Source organism: Phyllobates terribilis, unplaced genomic scaffold (genome assembly GCF_046119375.1).
Source record: "Phyllobates terribilis strain yellow unplaced genomic scaffold, ASM4611937v1 Scaffold_3__8_contigs__length_932513732, whole genome shotgun sequence".
Classification (NCBI taxonomy): Eukaryota; Metazoa; Chordata; class Amphibia; order Anura; family Dendrobatidae; genus Phyllobates; species Phyllobates terribilis.
The window spans coordinates 1662061-1678182 of NW_027362763.1; the positions used below are offsets into that span (position 1 = coordinate 1662061).

At 49.2% G+C, this 16122-nt stretch overlaps 1 protein-coding gene across 2 annotated transcripts in view; it reads right to left on the minus strand.

The window, feature by feature from the left end:
* LOC141258654 (zinc finger protein 324B-like) overlaps positions 1 to 16122 on the minus strand; it is a 31264-nt gene that overhangs the window by 8136 nt on the left and 7006 nt on the right. The window contains exons 2-6 of one of the 2 annotated variants that reach the window (XR_012318328.1): positions 6230 to 6356; positions 5920 to 6015; positions 5663 to 5842; positions 4905 to 5018; positions 177 to 1007 (exon numbers count right to left, since the gene is read on the minus strand). Coding sequence is in view for 1 of the 2 variants with exons in the window: in XM_073673609.1 (XP_073529710.1) it covers positions 4905 to 5018; positions 5663 to 5842; positions 5920 to 6015; positions 6230 to 6356 (517 nt within the window). In the remaining variant the exon portion in view is untranslated. The remainder of the gene's footprint in view (positions 1 to 176; positions 1008 to 4904; positions 5019 to 5662; positions 5843 to 5919; positions 6016 to 6229; positions 6357 to 16122) is intronic. The other variant, XM_073673609.1, reaches the window with a different exon arrangement.

Here is a 16122-nt window from a genome sequence, read left to right on the forward strand (position 1 = left end):
TGAGAAGGAAGAATGAGAAACATTATACAAAACTACTACATCACCCGTAATGTAACAGACAGCAAATAAGGCCATATAATACGGTCCAGACCGGAGTAGAAGACAGGTAACAATATATGTCAGGGAACATCGTGTAACCTTGGAACTGTACAGAACAACATTTTTATTTTGCTCACCTTAATCCGTAAGCCACCAAACTTCTCCTCCGCCCATAATAAGACCAGACCATTCAGCACGGCCTAGTCACATACACAGGGGGCCGACTGATCACCCTCACCCCTGACTGACATATAGTCCCCGGTGCCAGTGCAGCACGCATTGTAAATATATACTGCACCCCCCTAAAACACTGGGATAATAAACCTTATCTAACAAAATAAAAACATTCTGAAAATAAATACACTTAGAAGTGTCCGGCAGTCTTATGTTGGCGAGGCGAGATGCCTGCTATCTGTCATCCGTGGCACCCATACTGGACAGCCAGTCATCCATCCCACCCAGTGCTGCCACGGAGAAGGGGAGAGAGCTACGGTGGATGTTGTGGGCCTTTTTGAAGCTGTCCAACCACCCGTTTGAGGCCTTGAAGTCCTGGATACCCATGTCTTGGGCTATCTGCAGAGCCTTCTCTCTGATGATGCGGCCAGATAATGTAACATCCGTGTCCCGTATGGAAAGCAGCCAGTCCCACACAGCAGAGTTCAGCTTGTCATTGGTGGTCCTCCGCCGTCGTCGGATACGATCTCCGCTAACGTTGTTCTGCAGAGCGTCCAGAAGTTCCACTCTCCGTTTGATGATCTGCACGATCTGCGCTCTGCTGACTCCAAACTGAGAAGCCAATGAGCCGACCGACTGGTTATTCTCGTAGGCGCAGAGGACCAGAATCTTGTCTCGTAACTTCAGCCCGTTTCGCTTGTGCGATATTGTCTTGTCACAGTGGGGGCGATGCGGTTTTCTTGAGGAAGGCGGCAGCGATTGCGTCCCTTCGGAGCTGAGGGGTAGAGTCGATGCTGGAAGGGACAGGAATGAACGAGGTTACACGTCTGTATCCATCCCTTCCATAGCTGAGTGCAAGAACTTAACACTTATGTCTGAATGTGAATCAATAGCGGCACATAGGCATTATATGCTACACTACAAAATGCCAGCCATGGATGGGAGCTGGGGGGGAGGGATGTAGATGGGCGGCACACTCAGATTAAGTCCCATCGGGCCAAGCATCATCCATGTCACCTATACAATACACACATTCTGGATCAAGTACATGATCGGCACAAGGTTTGCACATATACTGAAGATCCTGTAAAAGTGGAGTTGAGTTGTTATACATATCATTGCTTACAGCCAAGAAGCACTGAGTTACAATGCTAATAAGTGAAAGTAGTAATCCAACGAGAGTGGATGTGGATCCTGGACTCACCATAGAGAGGAAGATTGTGTACTTTAGAGAATGAACCCAGACCAATCCGCCCAACTCCAACCCATCAACTAGCAACTTTCGTGCTCCTCTTCTACCTCCACACAAGCCCTATTCTTTCCTGCTTTGTAGTCTCATTTCAGCTGTTTTTTTTCCTCTTCTTCTTTCATCACCAAACTCTTTCCTCCTCTTCTTAGCCAACTTCTCTTAGACTCTGATCTTTCCTTATCTTAATCTATTCCTGAGCTAGCTACAAACACTCCTTCTCTCACACTCAATTCTACCCCCTAACCTTTCTCCTCTCGGGATCAACTCTCTGCTCCTCCTCTTAGACTCAGACCAAATCCTTTTGGACTCTGCTCTTCCACCTCCTTAGCCCTCTTCCCATTTTCTTCTTCTTGGGTTGAGCTTACTTCTTCTCTTAAAGTGAACGATTTTATGTTTTTTTTATAAAAGTCTCCCTGGGTCAAGATCTTTCAATTCATACTCATTGCCCGACTCTCTTCTCCATGTCCTTCAATTGGGACAAGAGGACATCATCATCCTCCAACTCAGGATGTGATCGTGTCCTCTGCCCAGTCTCTTGCACTCTAGTACTCTTCTTCCACTAACGTCTCTTGCACTCTAGTACTCTTCTTCCACTAAGACTATGCGCTCAATTGCTTTTGGCCTTAGAGCAATCTATTCTTCTTCATCCTTTGGCAAAGTTCTCGATCCCTCCTTCTAAAATGTTGAGTTCTCTACTCATTTCTTCATCTTGTACGGGGTTCACTTTCTTTTATAGCAATGCTCACTCCTCCTTTTCTTGCTCCGCATAGGTACTGATCCTTTGCTAGATTTCTCTTCCCTCTTTTCAGGCCGTCTTCTCTCCTCTTGGGATGAGGTCTCTCTCCCTCTTCCATCCTTAATGGAGGAGCTCTCTATTCCAATTATTTCTTATGTGGAATGTAGGAAGAAGAGCGATGATCTGGAGAGACTTCTGGGTATTTGTTAACACTTTATGCCACTGTCTTTTCATCTCCGACACATACTGTCTATATAAAATATATTGCTATTTTTTGCATTGTTTTGATATGTTTCGACTTGTACCCATATTCCACGAGTTGCTTTGTTGGCCTAGTGTATATATTATATATACATGCAGTTGGATATATATTCAGTGGCATCTAAAAGTTCGGGCACCCCTTGTCAAAAATTATTGTTATTGTGAACAGTTAAGAAAGTTGGAAGATGAAATGATCTCTAAAATTTTATATAAAATATATATTTTATTTATTTTAAAAATTACAAAAAGGAAAATGAGCCGATGAAAAAGTTTGTGCCCCCTGCATGGTTAGTACCTAGGAGCGCCCCCTTTTTCAAGTATTACAGCTTGTAAATGCTTTTTGTAGCCAGACAAGAGTCTTTCAGTTCTTGTTTGAGGGATTTTCCTCCGTTCTTCCTTGGAGAATTCCTCCGGTTCTGTGAGATTCCTGGGGCGTCTTCCATGCTCTGCTATTTTGAGGTCTCGCCTCGGATTGTCAATGATGTCAAGATCAGAGGACTGTGAGGGCCATTGTAAAACCTTCAGCTGGCGCCTTTTGAGGTTGTCTATTGTGGATTGTGACGTGTGTTTAAGATCATTATCCATTTGTAGAATCCTCCTCTTTTAACCTTCAGCTTTTTTACACATGGTTTTATGTTTGCATCAAGAATTTGATGAAATTTCATTGAATTCATTCTTCCCTCTACCCGGGAAATGTTCCCCGTGCCATTCGCTGCAACACAACCCCAAAGCATGATTGAGCCTCCCCCATGCTTAATGATTAGTGAGATGTTCTTTTCCTGAAATTCTCTGCCCTTTGTTCTCCACGCATACCTGTGATCATTGTGGCCAAAGAGGTAAATTTTACCCTATCAGTCAACAGGACTTGTTTCCAGGATGCATCAGGCTTGTTGAGATGTTCTTTTGCACTTCTGAAGCTGCATTTTTTGGTGAGGATGCAGGAGACGTTTTCTTCTAATGACTCTTCCATGAAGGCCATATTTGTGCAGGTGTCTCTGAACAGTAGAACAATGGACCACAAACTTCAGAGTCTGCTAAATCTTTCTGAAGGTCTTTTGCAGTCTGGTGGGGGTTCAGATTTGCATCTCTAGAAATCAATTGAACAGCTCTCATTGAAATTTTGCTTGGTCTTCCAGACCTTATCTTGACCTCTACCGCTCCTTGTAACTGCCATTTCTTAATTACATTTCAAACAGGGGAAAGGTCAACTTGAAAACGCTTTGCTATCTTCTTATAGCCTTCTCCTGCTTTGTGGTCCTCCAACATTCTCATTTTCAGAGAGCTAGGCAGCTGCTTAGAGGAACCCATGGCTGCTGGTTTTTGGCACAAGATTAGAGGAAGCCGGATTAATATAAAGCTGAGAAATTGGCATCACCTGTCCTTTCCTAACAATGATAGTGAATAAGCCATAACCCTAACAGGCTAATTAAGGTCTGAAACCTTAAAGTTATCTGAGCACAAAAAATTCCCGAGGGTGCACAAACTTTTGCATTGGCCCATTTTCCCTTTTGTAATTTTTAAAATATAAAAAAATGAAAAGATAATTTTTTTTTTTACCTAAAATACAAAGGAAATGTGTAATCTTTAACTTTAGGACTTTTACAGATCATTTCATCTTTAACTTGCTTAACTGCTCGCAATAACAGTAATTTTGACCAGGGGTGCCCAAAATTTTACACGTGTGTGTGTGGTCAGCTGATCCCACTGTGATTGGTGGCGACTGCTTTTTAAGGTTTGTTATCCCAGATGCATTATGCCGGTTTTTAATGAAGCCATTTTTCTTCAAAGGACAATGGAATCTTTAATTTGTCGCCGCGTTTCAGGACGGTACAGATCTCCCCCCCATCAGTACATGCGATCATCTTGCATTCCTTGCCTTGGTGTACGGATGAGCAGGGTCTTGAGTGTCCGAGAAGCACGGGCCAAGATTAAGAGTCCAAGATCAAACTGGAAAGGCACACAAAGACGTTGTATTCTCGGTAACACGCGACACATGGCAGATCCAACCCACTTGTTAGCGGGAATCATTATTTGGGTCGACACCATTCAGCACAGGGGTTGAGCCTCCAGTAGGACTTTTGTTCTAGCTTCTCATGTGCTCTCTAGCCCTCCCAATTGTTTTGCAGTGAGCTCTCCCCCCTCCTCGCACTTTCTTCAACTTCTTTTGATTCTTGGGATGATCTCCGTCTTTGAAGCACTGTCCTCTCCATCCAGTCAGGCCATTAATCGAGAACCTGACGAGCCCAGCACCTGCCTTCCTTCACGTAGATGCAGATTAGAAGCTCTGAGCCACTCAGATTGTGATTATTTACATAGACTGTGCCCCCTACTGGGCAACTGTAGTAGTAACGGGCTTCCGATCATCTGCTCTAGTGAAGGATTGGTCATTATAATATTGAGAAGATGATGGTACAGAAGCTTTATTCGTGTAACCTGCCTGCTTACCCTCCACGGCAGGGAGTGTGCTGTCCTCCTTCAGGGTAGAGCTGGGCTCCCCGGTCATTACTCCTTCCTCTTGTTTGATCCACAAAGCCAGGTTGGGGTTAAACACTGCGCTACCTGGAAAGGAGAAAGAAAGTTCATGTAAAAAACAAACTAAACTGAGGCGAAAAAGACTTCTGTACCAGCGGGTGCCCAAAGTAGCAGAGGGGCACCGGGTGGCCCAAAGTAGCAGAAGGGCACCGGGTGGCCCAAAGTAGCAGAGGGGCACCGGGTGGCCCAAAGTAGCAGAGGGGCACCGGGTGGCCCAAAGTAGCAGAGGGGCACCGGGTGGCCCAAAGTAGCAGAGGGGCACCGGGTGGCCCAAAGTAGCAGAGGGGCTCAGGGTGGCCCAAAGTAGCAGAGGGGCACAGGGTGGCCCAAAGTAGCAGAGGGGCACAGGGTGGCCCAAAGTAGCAGAGGGGCACAGGGTGGCCCAAAGTAGCAGAGGGGCACAGGACTGGCCCTGGATTACACAGGCTGAGATAGTCACACGTTGTGGTGGCCACTGAATAGACGGGGCAAGGACCACATGCAATGTAATTTACTGGCAGGTTCGTCAGTTACATTTCTGAGGACATTTTTTAGCTCTCACTGCTTCCCCAGCAAGTTAGGCATCCGTATAAAAAGAGGTGAGCGTTTGTAGAGTGGGATACACAAAAAAAAGTCCCATCATGCAATACAGCAAGTGCAGCGCCTTATAGGGTGTCCTAACGTTCACTCACTAGGGTCTTCCTCTTCTCCTGCCTCCATCTTTGGGGCGGATGTCTGGCAGCTCTGCTCATTGCCCACGTTCTCCAGCTTCACTCGTAGTAAGAGGTCAGGTTTGACAGGCGAGAGGTCAGACGCGGGCTCCGCACAGTCCGCCATGTTTTCTTCTAACTTGAGTGAAAGTGGCTTCCAAGCTGTGGACAAAGAACAAAAGCTAAGAGAGTCCCTGCCACGGAGCGAAAATGCTAACTGGAGAGGAGCTATCACTTACTGTTAGGAGAGACCTCCGAGGCATCATGGGACCCATAGGAAGGTTCATCCGACTGCTGGATCCGGACCAAGATACTGGGATTTGCAATCTCATAACCTACAGAGAAAAGACAAGAATTCGAGCTGTGACCACAAATGCCAAATCTTCCCCTCATGTTGACTCCACATCCTCTATCAAACCAACCAACCAAAAACCTGCGTAGACTCCTCCCCAATCACACGACCCATTGTGCTGACTCCTTCCCCTCACACACAGATTCGTCCTTCTTCAGACTCCCTACAGTACCCTCCACTTTCCCAGGGTGGCTGACCTAGTGCAGTGAGGGCCCCATGGATCTCTTTCATGACGTTGCGATACAGTTTCCTCTGCCAGTCCGCCAGCAGCTCCCACTCCTGCAAGGAGAAGTAGACCGCCACATCGTTAAACGTCACCGTGCCCTGTGGATGAAGAGACATTGTTAGTTAAGTTGTCAATCTATGAAGGGGCTGCGTCCGCCCAGGTAGCGCGGACCAAAAGTCAGTCTGCTGGGAGATCAAAAACACATGTGCTTTGTGTTTCCCCAGGAATCATAGACACATTCTGCTGCCAGGACAGGTCACCATTCCTCAAGACAAAAACACTACTGTGCCGGCAGCTTCAGGAATCCACCGTAAGGCTGAGTTCACACGATGCGTTTTTCATGCGTTTCCGCGGCGTTTTTGCAGTTGCGGAAACGCATGAAAAACGCATGGTAGAAGGGCAGCAATGTTCCCCAATGAAAATCCGCATGTGCTGTGCCCATGATGCGGATTTTTCCGCAGCGTAAACGCTGCGGTCAAAAATCCGCAGCATGTCAATTAATTTTGCGGAAACGCTGCTCTTTTGCCGCCATTGACTTGCATTAGACCGCATGGAATCCGCATCACTGTATATGTTGATGCGCTTTTCATGCGGTCTAATGTGCGGATGGTACCCGGGTGTGGATGAGAGGACTCTCATCCAGACCCAGGTACCATTAAAAAAAAAAGAATAAAATAAAAAATATATATATTCTCACCTTCTGACGGCCCGCGCTGCGTCCTGCCGGCTTCCCGGGCACTTCGCGGTTGAATGAAGAAGGACCTTCGCTGACGTCAGAGTCATGTGACGGGTCACGTGACGCTGACGTCGGAAGGTCCTAAAGTCTTCACTGCCGGCAGCCGGGACCGATGAAGCAGGACACCGGGGGCCATCAGAGGGTAAAGTATATATTTATTTTTTATTTTTTGACATTCACACACTATATAAATCCATGCCGGTTGCCGGTTGCATGGATTTATATAGTGTGAAGTTGACAAGCACTTTCCAAGTGATGCTAAAATCGCTTGGGAAGTGCTTGTCAACCCGCATGCGGAAATGAAAGTGAAGACCGCTTCATTTCCGCATGTCCCTGGCAGGAAACCGCATGTACAATCCGCATGCGTTTTTTCCTGCCAGAGAGATGCAGAAACGCTCAGGAAAAAATCCTGAGCATTTCTGCATCGTGTGCACATACCCTAAGACTATAAAGTATAGCGGGGCCAGACACCAACTCAGGATAACACACCATACAGTGTCCAGAGCGGGGGCACCACCACAGGATAACACACCATACAGTGTCCAGAGCGGGGACACCAACACACCATACAGTGTCCAGAGCGGGGACACCACCACAGGATAACACACCATACTGTGTCCAGAGCGGGGGCACCACCTCAGGAGGATAACACACCATACAGTGTCCAGAGCAGGGACACCAACACAGGAGGATAACACATCATACAGTGTCCAGAGCGGGGGGGGCACCACCTCAGGAGGATAACACACCATACAGTGTCCAGAGCGGGGGCACCACCTCAGGAGGATAACACACCATACAGTGTCCAGAGCAGGGACACCAACACAGGAGGATAACACATCATACAGTGTCCAGAGCGGGGGGGCACCACATCAGGAGGATAACACATCATACAGTGTCCAGAGCGGGGACACCACCACAGGATAACACACCATACAGTGTCCAGAGTGGGGACACCACCTCAGGATAACACACCATACAGTGTCCAGAGCGGGGGCACCACCTCAGGATAACACACCATACAGTGTCCAGAGCAGGGACACCACCTCAGGATAACACACCATACAGTGTCCAGAGCAGGGACACCACCTCAGGAGGATAACACTCCATACAGTGTCCAGAGCGGGGGCACCACCTCAGGATAACACACCATACAGTGTCCAGAGCGGGGACACCACCACAGGATAACACACCATACAGTGTCCAGAGCAGGGGGGGCACCACCTCAGGAGGATAACACACCATACAGTGTCCAGAGCGGGGACACCACCTCAGGATAACAAACCATACAGTATCCAGAGCGGGGGCACCACCTCAGGAGGATAACACACCATACAGTGACCAGAGCGGGGGCACACCTCAGGATAACACACCATACAGTGTCCAGAGCGGGGGCACCACCTCAGGAGGATAACACACCATACAGTGTCCAGAGCAGGGGGGGCACCACCTCAGGAGGATAACACACCATACAGTGTCCAGAGCGGGAGGGCACCACATCAGGAGGATAACACCATACAGTGTCCAGAGCGGGGGTAGCACCTCAGGATAACACACCAAACAGTGTCCAGAGCGGGGACACCACCTCAGGATAACACACCATACAGTATCCAGAGCGGGGGCACCACCTCAGGATAACACACCATACAGTATCCAGAGCGGGGGCACCACCTCAGGATAACACACCATACAGTGTCCAGAGCGGGGCACCACCTCAGGAGGATAACACACCATACAGTGTCCAGAGCGGGGGCACCACCTCAGGAGGATAACACACCATACAGTGTCCAGAGCGGGGGCACCACCTCAGGAGGATAACACACCATACAGTGTCCAGAGCGGGGGCACCACCTCAGGATAACACACCAAACAGTGTCCAGAGCGGGGACACCACCTCAGGATAACACACCATACAGTGTCCAGAGCGGGGCACCACCTCAGGAGGATAACACACCATACAGTGTCCAGAGCGGGGGAACCACCTCAGGAGGATAACACACCATACAGTGTCCAGAGTGGGGGCACCACCTCAGGAGGATAACACACCATACAGTGTCCAGAGCGGGGGCACCACCTCAGGAGGATAACACACCATACAGTGTCCAGAGCGGGGACACCACCACAGGATAACACACCATACAGTGTCCAGAGCGGGGGTACCACCTCAGGATAACACATCATACAGTGTCCACAGCGGGGGCACCACCTCAGGAGGATAACACACCATACAGTGTCCAGAGCGGGGGCACCACATCAGGAGAATAACACCATACAGTATCCAGAGCGGGGGCACCACCACAGGAGGATAACACCATATAGTGTCCCGAGCGGGGGCACCACCTCAGGAGGATAACACACCATACAGTGTCCAGAGCGGGGCACCATCTCAGGAGGATAACACCATACAGTGTCCAGAGCGGGGGCACCACCTCAGGAGAATAACACCATACAGTGTCCAGAGTAGGGGCACCACCTCAGGAGAATAACACCATACAGTGTCCAGAGCGGGGGCACCATCTTAGGAGGATAACACACCATACAGTGTCCAGAGCGGGGGCACCATCTTAGGAGGATAACACACCATACAGTGTCCAGAGCGGGGGCACCACCTCAGGATAACACATCATACAGTGTCCAGAGCGGGGGCAGCACCTCAGGATAACACACCATACAGTGTCCAGAGCAGGGGCACCACCTCAGGAGAATAACACCATACAGTATCCAGAGCGGGGGCACCACCTAAGGATAACACACCATACAGTGTCCAGAGCGGGGGCACCACCTCAGGATAACACACCATACAGTGCCCAGAGCAGGGGCACCACCTCAGGAGAACAACACCATACAGTGTCCAGAGCGGGGGCACCACCTCAGGAATCATAGAATCATAGAATGGTAGAGTTGGAAGGGACCTCCTGGGTCATCTGGTGCAACCCCCTGCTCAAAGCAGGATTCACTAGATCATCTCAGACAGATGTCTGTCCAGCCTCTGTTTGAAGACGTCCATTGAGAATAACAGGAGAATAACACCATACAGTGTCCAGAGCGGGGGCACCATCTTAGGAGGATAACACATCATACAGTGTCCAGAGTGGCGGCACCACCTCAAGACAACACATCATACAGTGTCCAGAGCGGGGGTACCACCTCAGGAGGATAACACCATATAGTGAGTGTCCAGTGCGAGGGCACCACCACAGGAGGATAACACCATATAGTGTCGAGAGCGGGGGCACCACCACAGGAGGATAACACACCATATAGTGTCGAGAGCGGGGGCACCACCACAGGAGAATAACACCATACAGTGTTCAGAGCAGGGGCACCACCTCAGGAGGATAACACCATACAGTGTCTAGAGCGAGGGCACCACCTCAGGATAACACACCATACAGTATCCAGAGCGGAGGCACCACCTCAGGATAACACACCATACAGTATCCAGAGCGGGGGCACCACCTCAGGATAACACACCATACAGTGTCCAGAGCGGGGACACCACCACAGGAGGATAACACCATTACAGTGTCCAGAGCGGGGGCACCACCTCAGGAGGATAACACCATACAGTGTCTAGAGCGGGGGCACCACCTCAGGATAACACACCATACAGTATCCAGAGCGGGGGCACCACCTCAGGACAACACATCATACAGTGTCCAGAGCGGGGGTACCACCTCAGGAGGATAACACCATATAGTGAGTGTCCAGTGCGAGGGCACCACCACAGGAGGATAACACCATATAGTGTCGAGAGCAGGGGCACCACCACAGGAGGATAACACCATATAGTGTCCCGAGCGGGGGCACCACCTCAGGAGGATAACACACCATACAGTGTCCAGAGCGGGGCACCATCTCAGGAGGACAACACCATACAGTGTCCAGAGCGGGGGCACCACCTCAGGATAACACACCATACAGTATCCAGAGCGGGGACACCACCTCAGGAGAATAACACCATACAGTGTCCAGAGCGGGGGCACCACCTCAGGAGAATAACACCATACAGTGTCCAGAGTGGGGGGGCACCACCTCAGGAGAATAACACCATACAGTGTCCAGAGCGGGGGCACCACCTCAGGATAACACACCATACAGTGTCCAGAGTGGGGGCACCAACTCAGGATAACACACCATACAGTGTCCAGAGCAGGGGCACCACCTCAGGAGAATAACACCATACAGTGTCCAGAGCGGGGGGGCACCACCTCAGGAGAATAACACCATATAGTGTCCAGAGCGGGGGGGCACCACCTCAGGAGAATAACACCATACAGTGGCCAGAGCGGGGGCACCATCTTAGGAGGATAACACATCATACAGTGTCCAGAGTGGCGGCACCACCTCAGGATAACAAACCATACAGTGTCCAGAGCGGGGACACCACCACAGGACGATAACACCATTACAGTGTCCAGAGCGGGGGCACCACCTCAGGAGGATAACACCATACAGTGTCTAGAGCGGGGGCACCACCTCAGGATAACACACCATACAGTATCCAGAGCGGGGGCACCACCTCAGGACAACACATCATACAGTGTCCAGAGCGGGGGTACCACCTCAGGAGGATAACACCATATAGTGAGTGTCCAGTGCGAGGGCACCACCACAGGAGGATAACACCATATAGTGTCGAGAGCAGGGGCACCACCACAGGAGGATAACACCATATAGTGTCCCGAGCGGGGGCACCACCTCAGGAGGATAACACACCATACAGTGTCCAGAGCGGGGACACCACCACAGGAGGATAACACCATTACAGTGTCCAGAGCGGGGCACCATCTCAGGAGGATAACACCATACAGTGTCCAGAGTGGGGGCACCACCTCAGGATAACACACCATACAGTATCCAGAGCGGGGACACCACCTCAGGAGAATAACACCATACAGTGTCCAGAGCGGGGGGGGCACCACCTCAGGAGAATAACACCATACAGTGTCCAGAGCGGGGGGGGCACCACCTCAGGAGAATAACACCATACAGTGTCCAGAGCGGGGGGGGCACCACCTCAGGAGAATAACACCATACAGTGTCCAGAGCGGGGGCACCACCTCAGGATAACACACCATACAGTGTCCAGAGTGGGGGCACCACCTCAGGATAACACACCATACAGTGTCCAGAGCAGGGGCACCACCTCAGGAGAATAACACCATACAGTGTCCAGAGCAGGGGCACCACCTCAGGATAACACACCATACAGTGTCCAGAGCGGGGACACCACCTCAGGAGGATAACACCATACAGTGTCCAGAGCGGGGGCACCACCTCAGGAGGATAACACCATTACAGTGTCCAGAGCGGGGGCACCACCTCAGGAGGATAACACCATATAGTGTCGAGAGCGGGGGCACCACCTCAGGAGGATAACACACCATATAGTGTCGAGAGCGGGGACACCACCTCAGGAGGATAACACACCATATAGTGTCCAGGGCAGGGACACCACCTCAGGAGGATATAATGCTGTACATATGGAGGATAAGATTTAGTATAGTAGACATTAGGGGGCGTCAAAGGAAAATAACACACCATATAGTGTCGAGAGCGGGGGCACCACCTCAGGAGGATAACACACCATATAGTGTCGAGAGCGGGGTCACCACCTCAGGAGGATAACACACCATACAGTGTCCAGGGCAGGGACACCACCTCAGGAGGATATAATGCTGTACATATGGAGGATAAGATTTAGTATAGTAGACATTAGGGGGCGTCAAAGGAAAATAACACGCCATATAGTGCAGAGCGTGGGGCGCCATCTAATAGTTAAATAGCTATAGTTAATAAGGTTGAAAAGAGAAATGTCCATCAAGCTTAACCGAGGATTTTGAAATGATAAAAGATGGGGTATAGGTAAAACTACCATGAATGATCCGGCCGGCCCCACCAGTGCTAGGCTTTCCAACCTACACTAAATGGTTGATCCACCGCACTGAATATTCAGACCAGAACCTTACTATTTTACATAATCATTTATGGGATTTTCTTCAAGCAGCTAAGTAGATCTTTCTACAAGCAGCTAAGCCTTTTATTTTTAAATTTTGTCTGTTACGTCCGTGACCGGCCCCTTGAGGTTGACTATTCCACAGATTAATAGTTCTTAGGGTAAAGAAGGCATGTCTCCTCTGGAGATTGAACCGTTCTTTCTCCAGGCAGAGCGCCCTCTTATCATTTAAAGGGGGTTTTCCATGAAAAAGCTTTTGACTATACTTTTTGGAGGGGCCATCTACAGTTAGGTCCAGAAATATTTGGACAGAGACACAAGTTTGGGCATTTTAGCCATTTAGATCCAGTTCTATAATCAATCTGGGCTTTATCTACAAACTCTCAGCTTTAATCTGATCGGATTCACACCCTAATTGGAGGAAGGGTTTAAGGATTACAGCTCTTTAATATGTCGCTGCCTCTTTTTCCAAGGAGAAAATTGTAACCGAACAATTATCTCAAAAGCTCTTTAATGGGCTGCATGAGATTTTCCCTCGTTAATCCATCATCAATTAATCAGGTAAAAGGTCTGGAACGGATTCCAGGTGCGGCATTTGCATATTTGGAGCTGTTGCTGTGAACCCACAACATGTGGTCAAAGGAGCTCTCATTGGAGGAGAAAAATACCATCATCAGGCTGTAAAAAAAAAAACAAGAAATCCATCAGAGAGATAGCAGAAATGTTAGGAATGGCCAAATCAACAGTCTGGTACATTCTGCAAATAAAAGCATACTGGTGAGATTAGGGACTCAAAAAGGCCTGTAAGTTCCCGGAAAACACCAGTGGTGGATGACTGCAGAATCCTTCCCATGGTGAATAAAAACCCCTTCACAACATCCACCCAAGTGAAAACAACTCTCCAGGAAGACTTTGTCTCAGTATCTAAGTGTACCATAAAGAGAATACATCATGAGCGCAAATACAGAGGATTCACCACATTGTGCAAACCATTAATTAGCCGGAAAATAGAAAGGCCAGATAAGACTTTGCAAAAAAAAAAAAAAACATCTAAACAGCAAAACTAAGATCAGCTTGTACCATGACGATAGGAAGAAGAAAGTCTGGAGAAGGCTTGGAGCGGCTCCTGATCCTCGGCACATACTCTGTGACACATGGTGGAGGTGGTGTGATGGTTACGGGCATGCAAGGCTCCCAATGGCACCGGGTCACTAGTGGTTATTGATGATGTGACTGAAGACAGAAGCAGCCGGATGAATTCTGTTTGTACAGGGTGATACTTTCTGCCCAGATTCAACCAAACGCAGCAAGGTTGATTGGAGGGCGCTTCACAGGACAGACGGAAACTGACAAAAAACATCCCGCGAAAGAAAGAAAAGGAATATTCTGCAAGGCCGAATATTTACGGACCTAGCTGTAGTATAAGTTAATCATGTCCCCTATAATCTCCTATTCCTGAATTCTTTTAGGTCCTCCAGGTCTCTTATCAGTGTTGTGGCTCCTCTTTGTGCCTTTTCCTTCTCCAGGGCGTAGCGGACTCTTTTCTGTGAACTGATGTCCATAGCCGAACTGCATATTCCAGATGAGGTTATACTAATACTTTGTACAGTGATCGTAATACGTCTGTCACACAAGTTTACGTCTCTTACAATACATGACAATGTCCGGCCGGCTTTGGAAGCCACTGATTCACACTGTGACGTGATCTACAACTACACAGAGATCCTTCTCTACAAGTGACTCTCCTAGTTTTAAATAAATCAAGCAAGCCTAGTCTGGCACAGACGGGTATGGCTTTTTAAGGGTTGCTTTTTAAGCGGCTGAAAATGAAATATGCCAGAAATATAACCCCTCATCACCATTCTTCATCTGATAATCTGTTCTGCTTCACCCACAGGTACGTCATCTGACCCTACCTGCAAACCCCACGCTGCAGATCTGACTGTCTTTCCAGACTGTATCTATCTGTCTCCCGGTATGTTCCCTGTATCCATTATCTGCTGTGTATCCACTGATCCCTGCTAATTTCATTCTATCTGTCCTTGGTATGTTCGGTCCAATCTGCATGTTCATCACCTCAATCCTTTGATCCCAATACACACTGGTCCCTATCTGTCTGTTTCCTGAATTCATTTAGCCTCTGTGTCCTAATTACTCCCCCCCCTCCACCCATGCTTTTGTGAGCAGTGTCCGTGCAACTCCTCAGCTCCTGCACACCTGACCCACCTAATGTGCTGGCCAGACCTCCATAAACCAAGGGAGACGGGTCTGGCTTTTAAAGGGCTGCTTTTTAAGGGGCTGAAAATGAAATATGCCAGAAATGGGCCAGAAGTGACCAGAAGGTACGGATAACTATCTACTATTTGTACTTAAATTCACTTTCTCATTCACACTTAACATTCATAATGCTTACATATGCCCTTACTGTTTTTGCCCCACTAATCCTCACTCTCCTTCGCTATCCCCAAACCCCAGCACCCTCTAACCAAATCATCATCTCTCCTTCCCTCCTACCTCCCCACCTAACCTCATCTACAGACCTGCTCCTCAACCTCAGATCGATCCTACCAAAACATAAAACAAGCCGGACACTCTCCTTCTCCCACCTGCTCTCCCTCTCTCTGCTTCTCCTCACTGCTGGAGACATATCTACCAATCCTGGACCCCCACAGCTTGCACCCTCCACCAATTCCCCCACCTATCGCATCAAACCAACTGAAAAATACCACGACCTCTCTTACGCAAAACCGGTCCCCCTGACGCCCACCTCCCTGCTCCCTCTCTCTGGAGCACTCTGGAATGCCCGCTCTGTCTGCAACAAGCTCCATTTTGTCCACGACCTCTTTACCTCTCGTCATCTCTCCTTCCTGGGCATCACAGAGACATGGCTGACACACTAAGACACTGCCTCCCCTGCCGCGCTGTGTTACGGCGTCCTCCACTTTACCCACACTCCTCGCCCTGGAAACAGACATGGTGGAGGAGTGGGTCTTCTCCTCTCTAACAACTGCACCTTTATCCCTATCCCACCTCTACCTTCCCTTATTCTCCCTTCTTTTGAAGTCCACTCCGTCCGCATTTACTCTCCCTCCAACCTCCAAGTGGCTGTCATATACCGACCCCCGGAACCGATCACTGCCTTTATTGACCAATTCTCCACCTGGCTTCT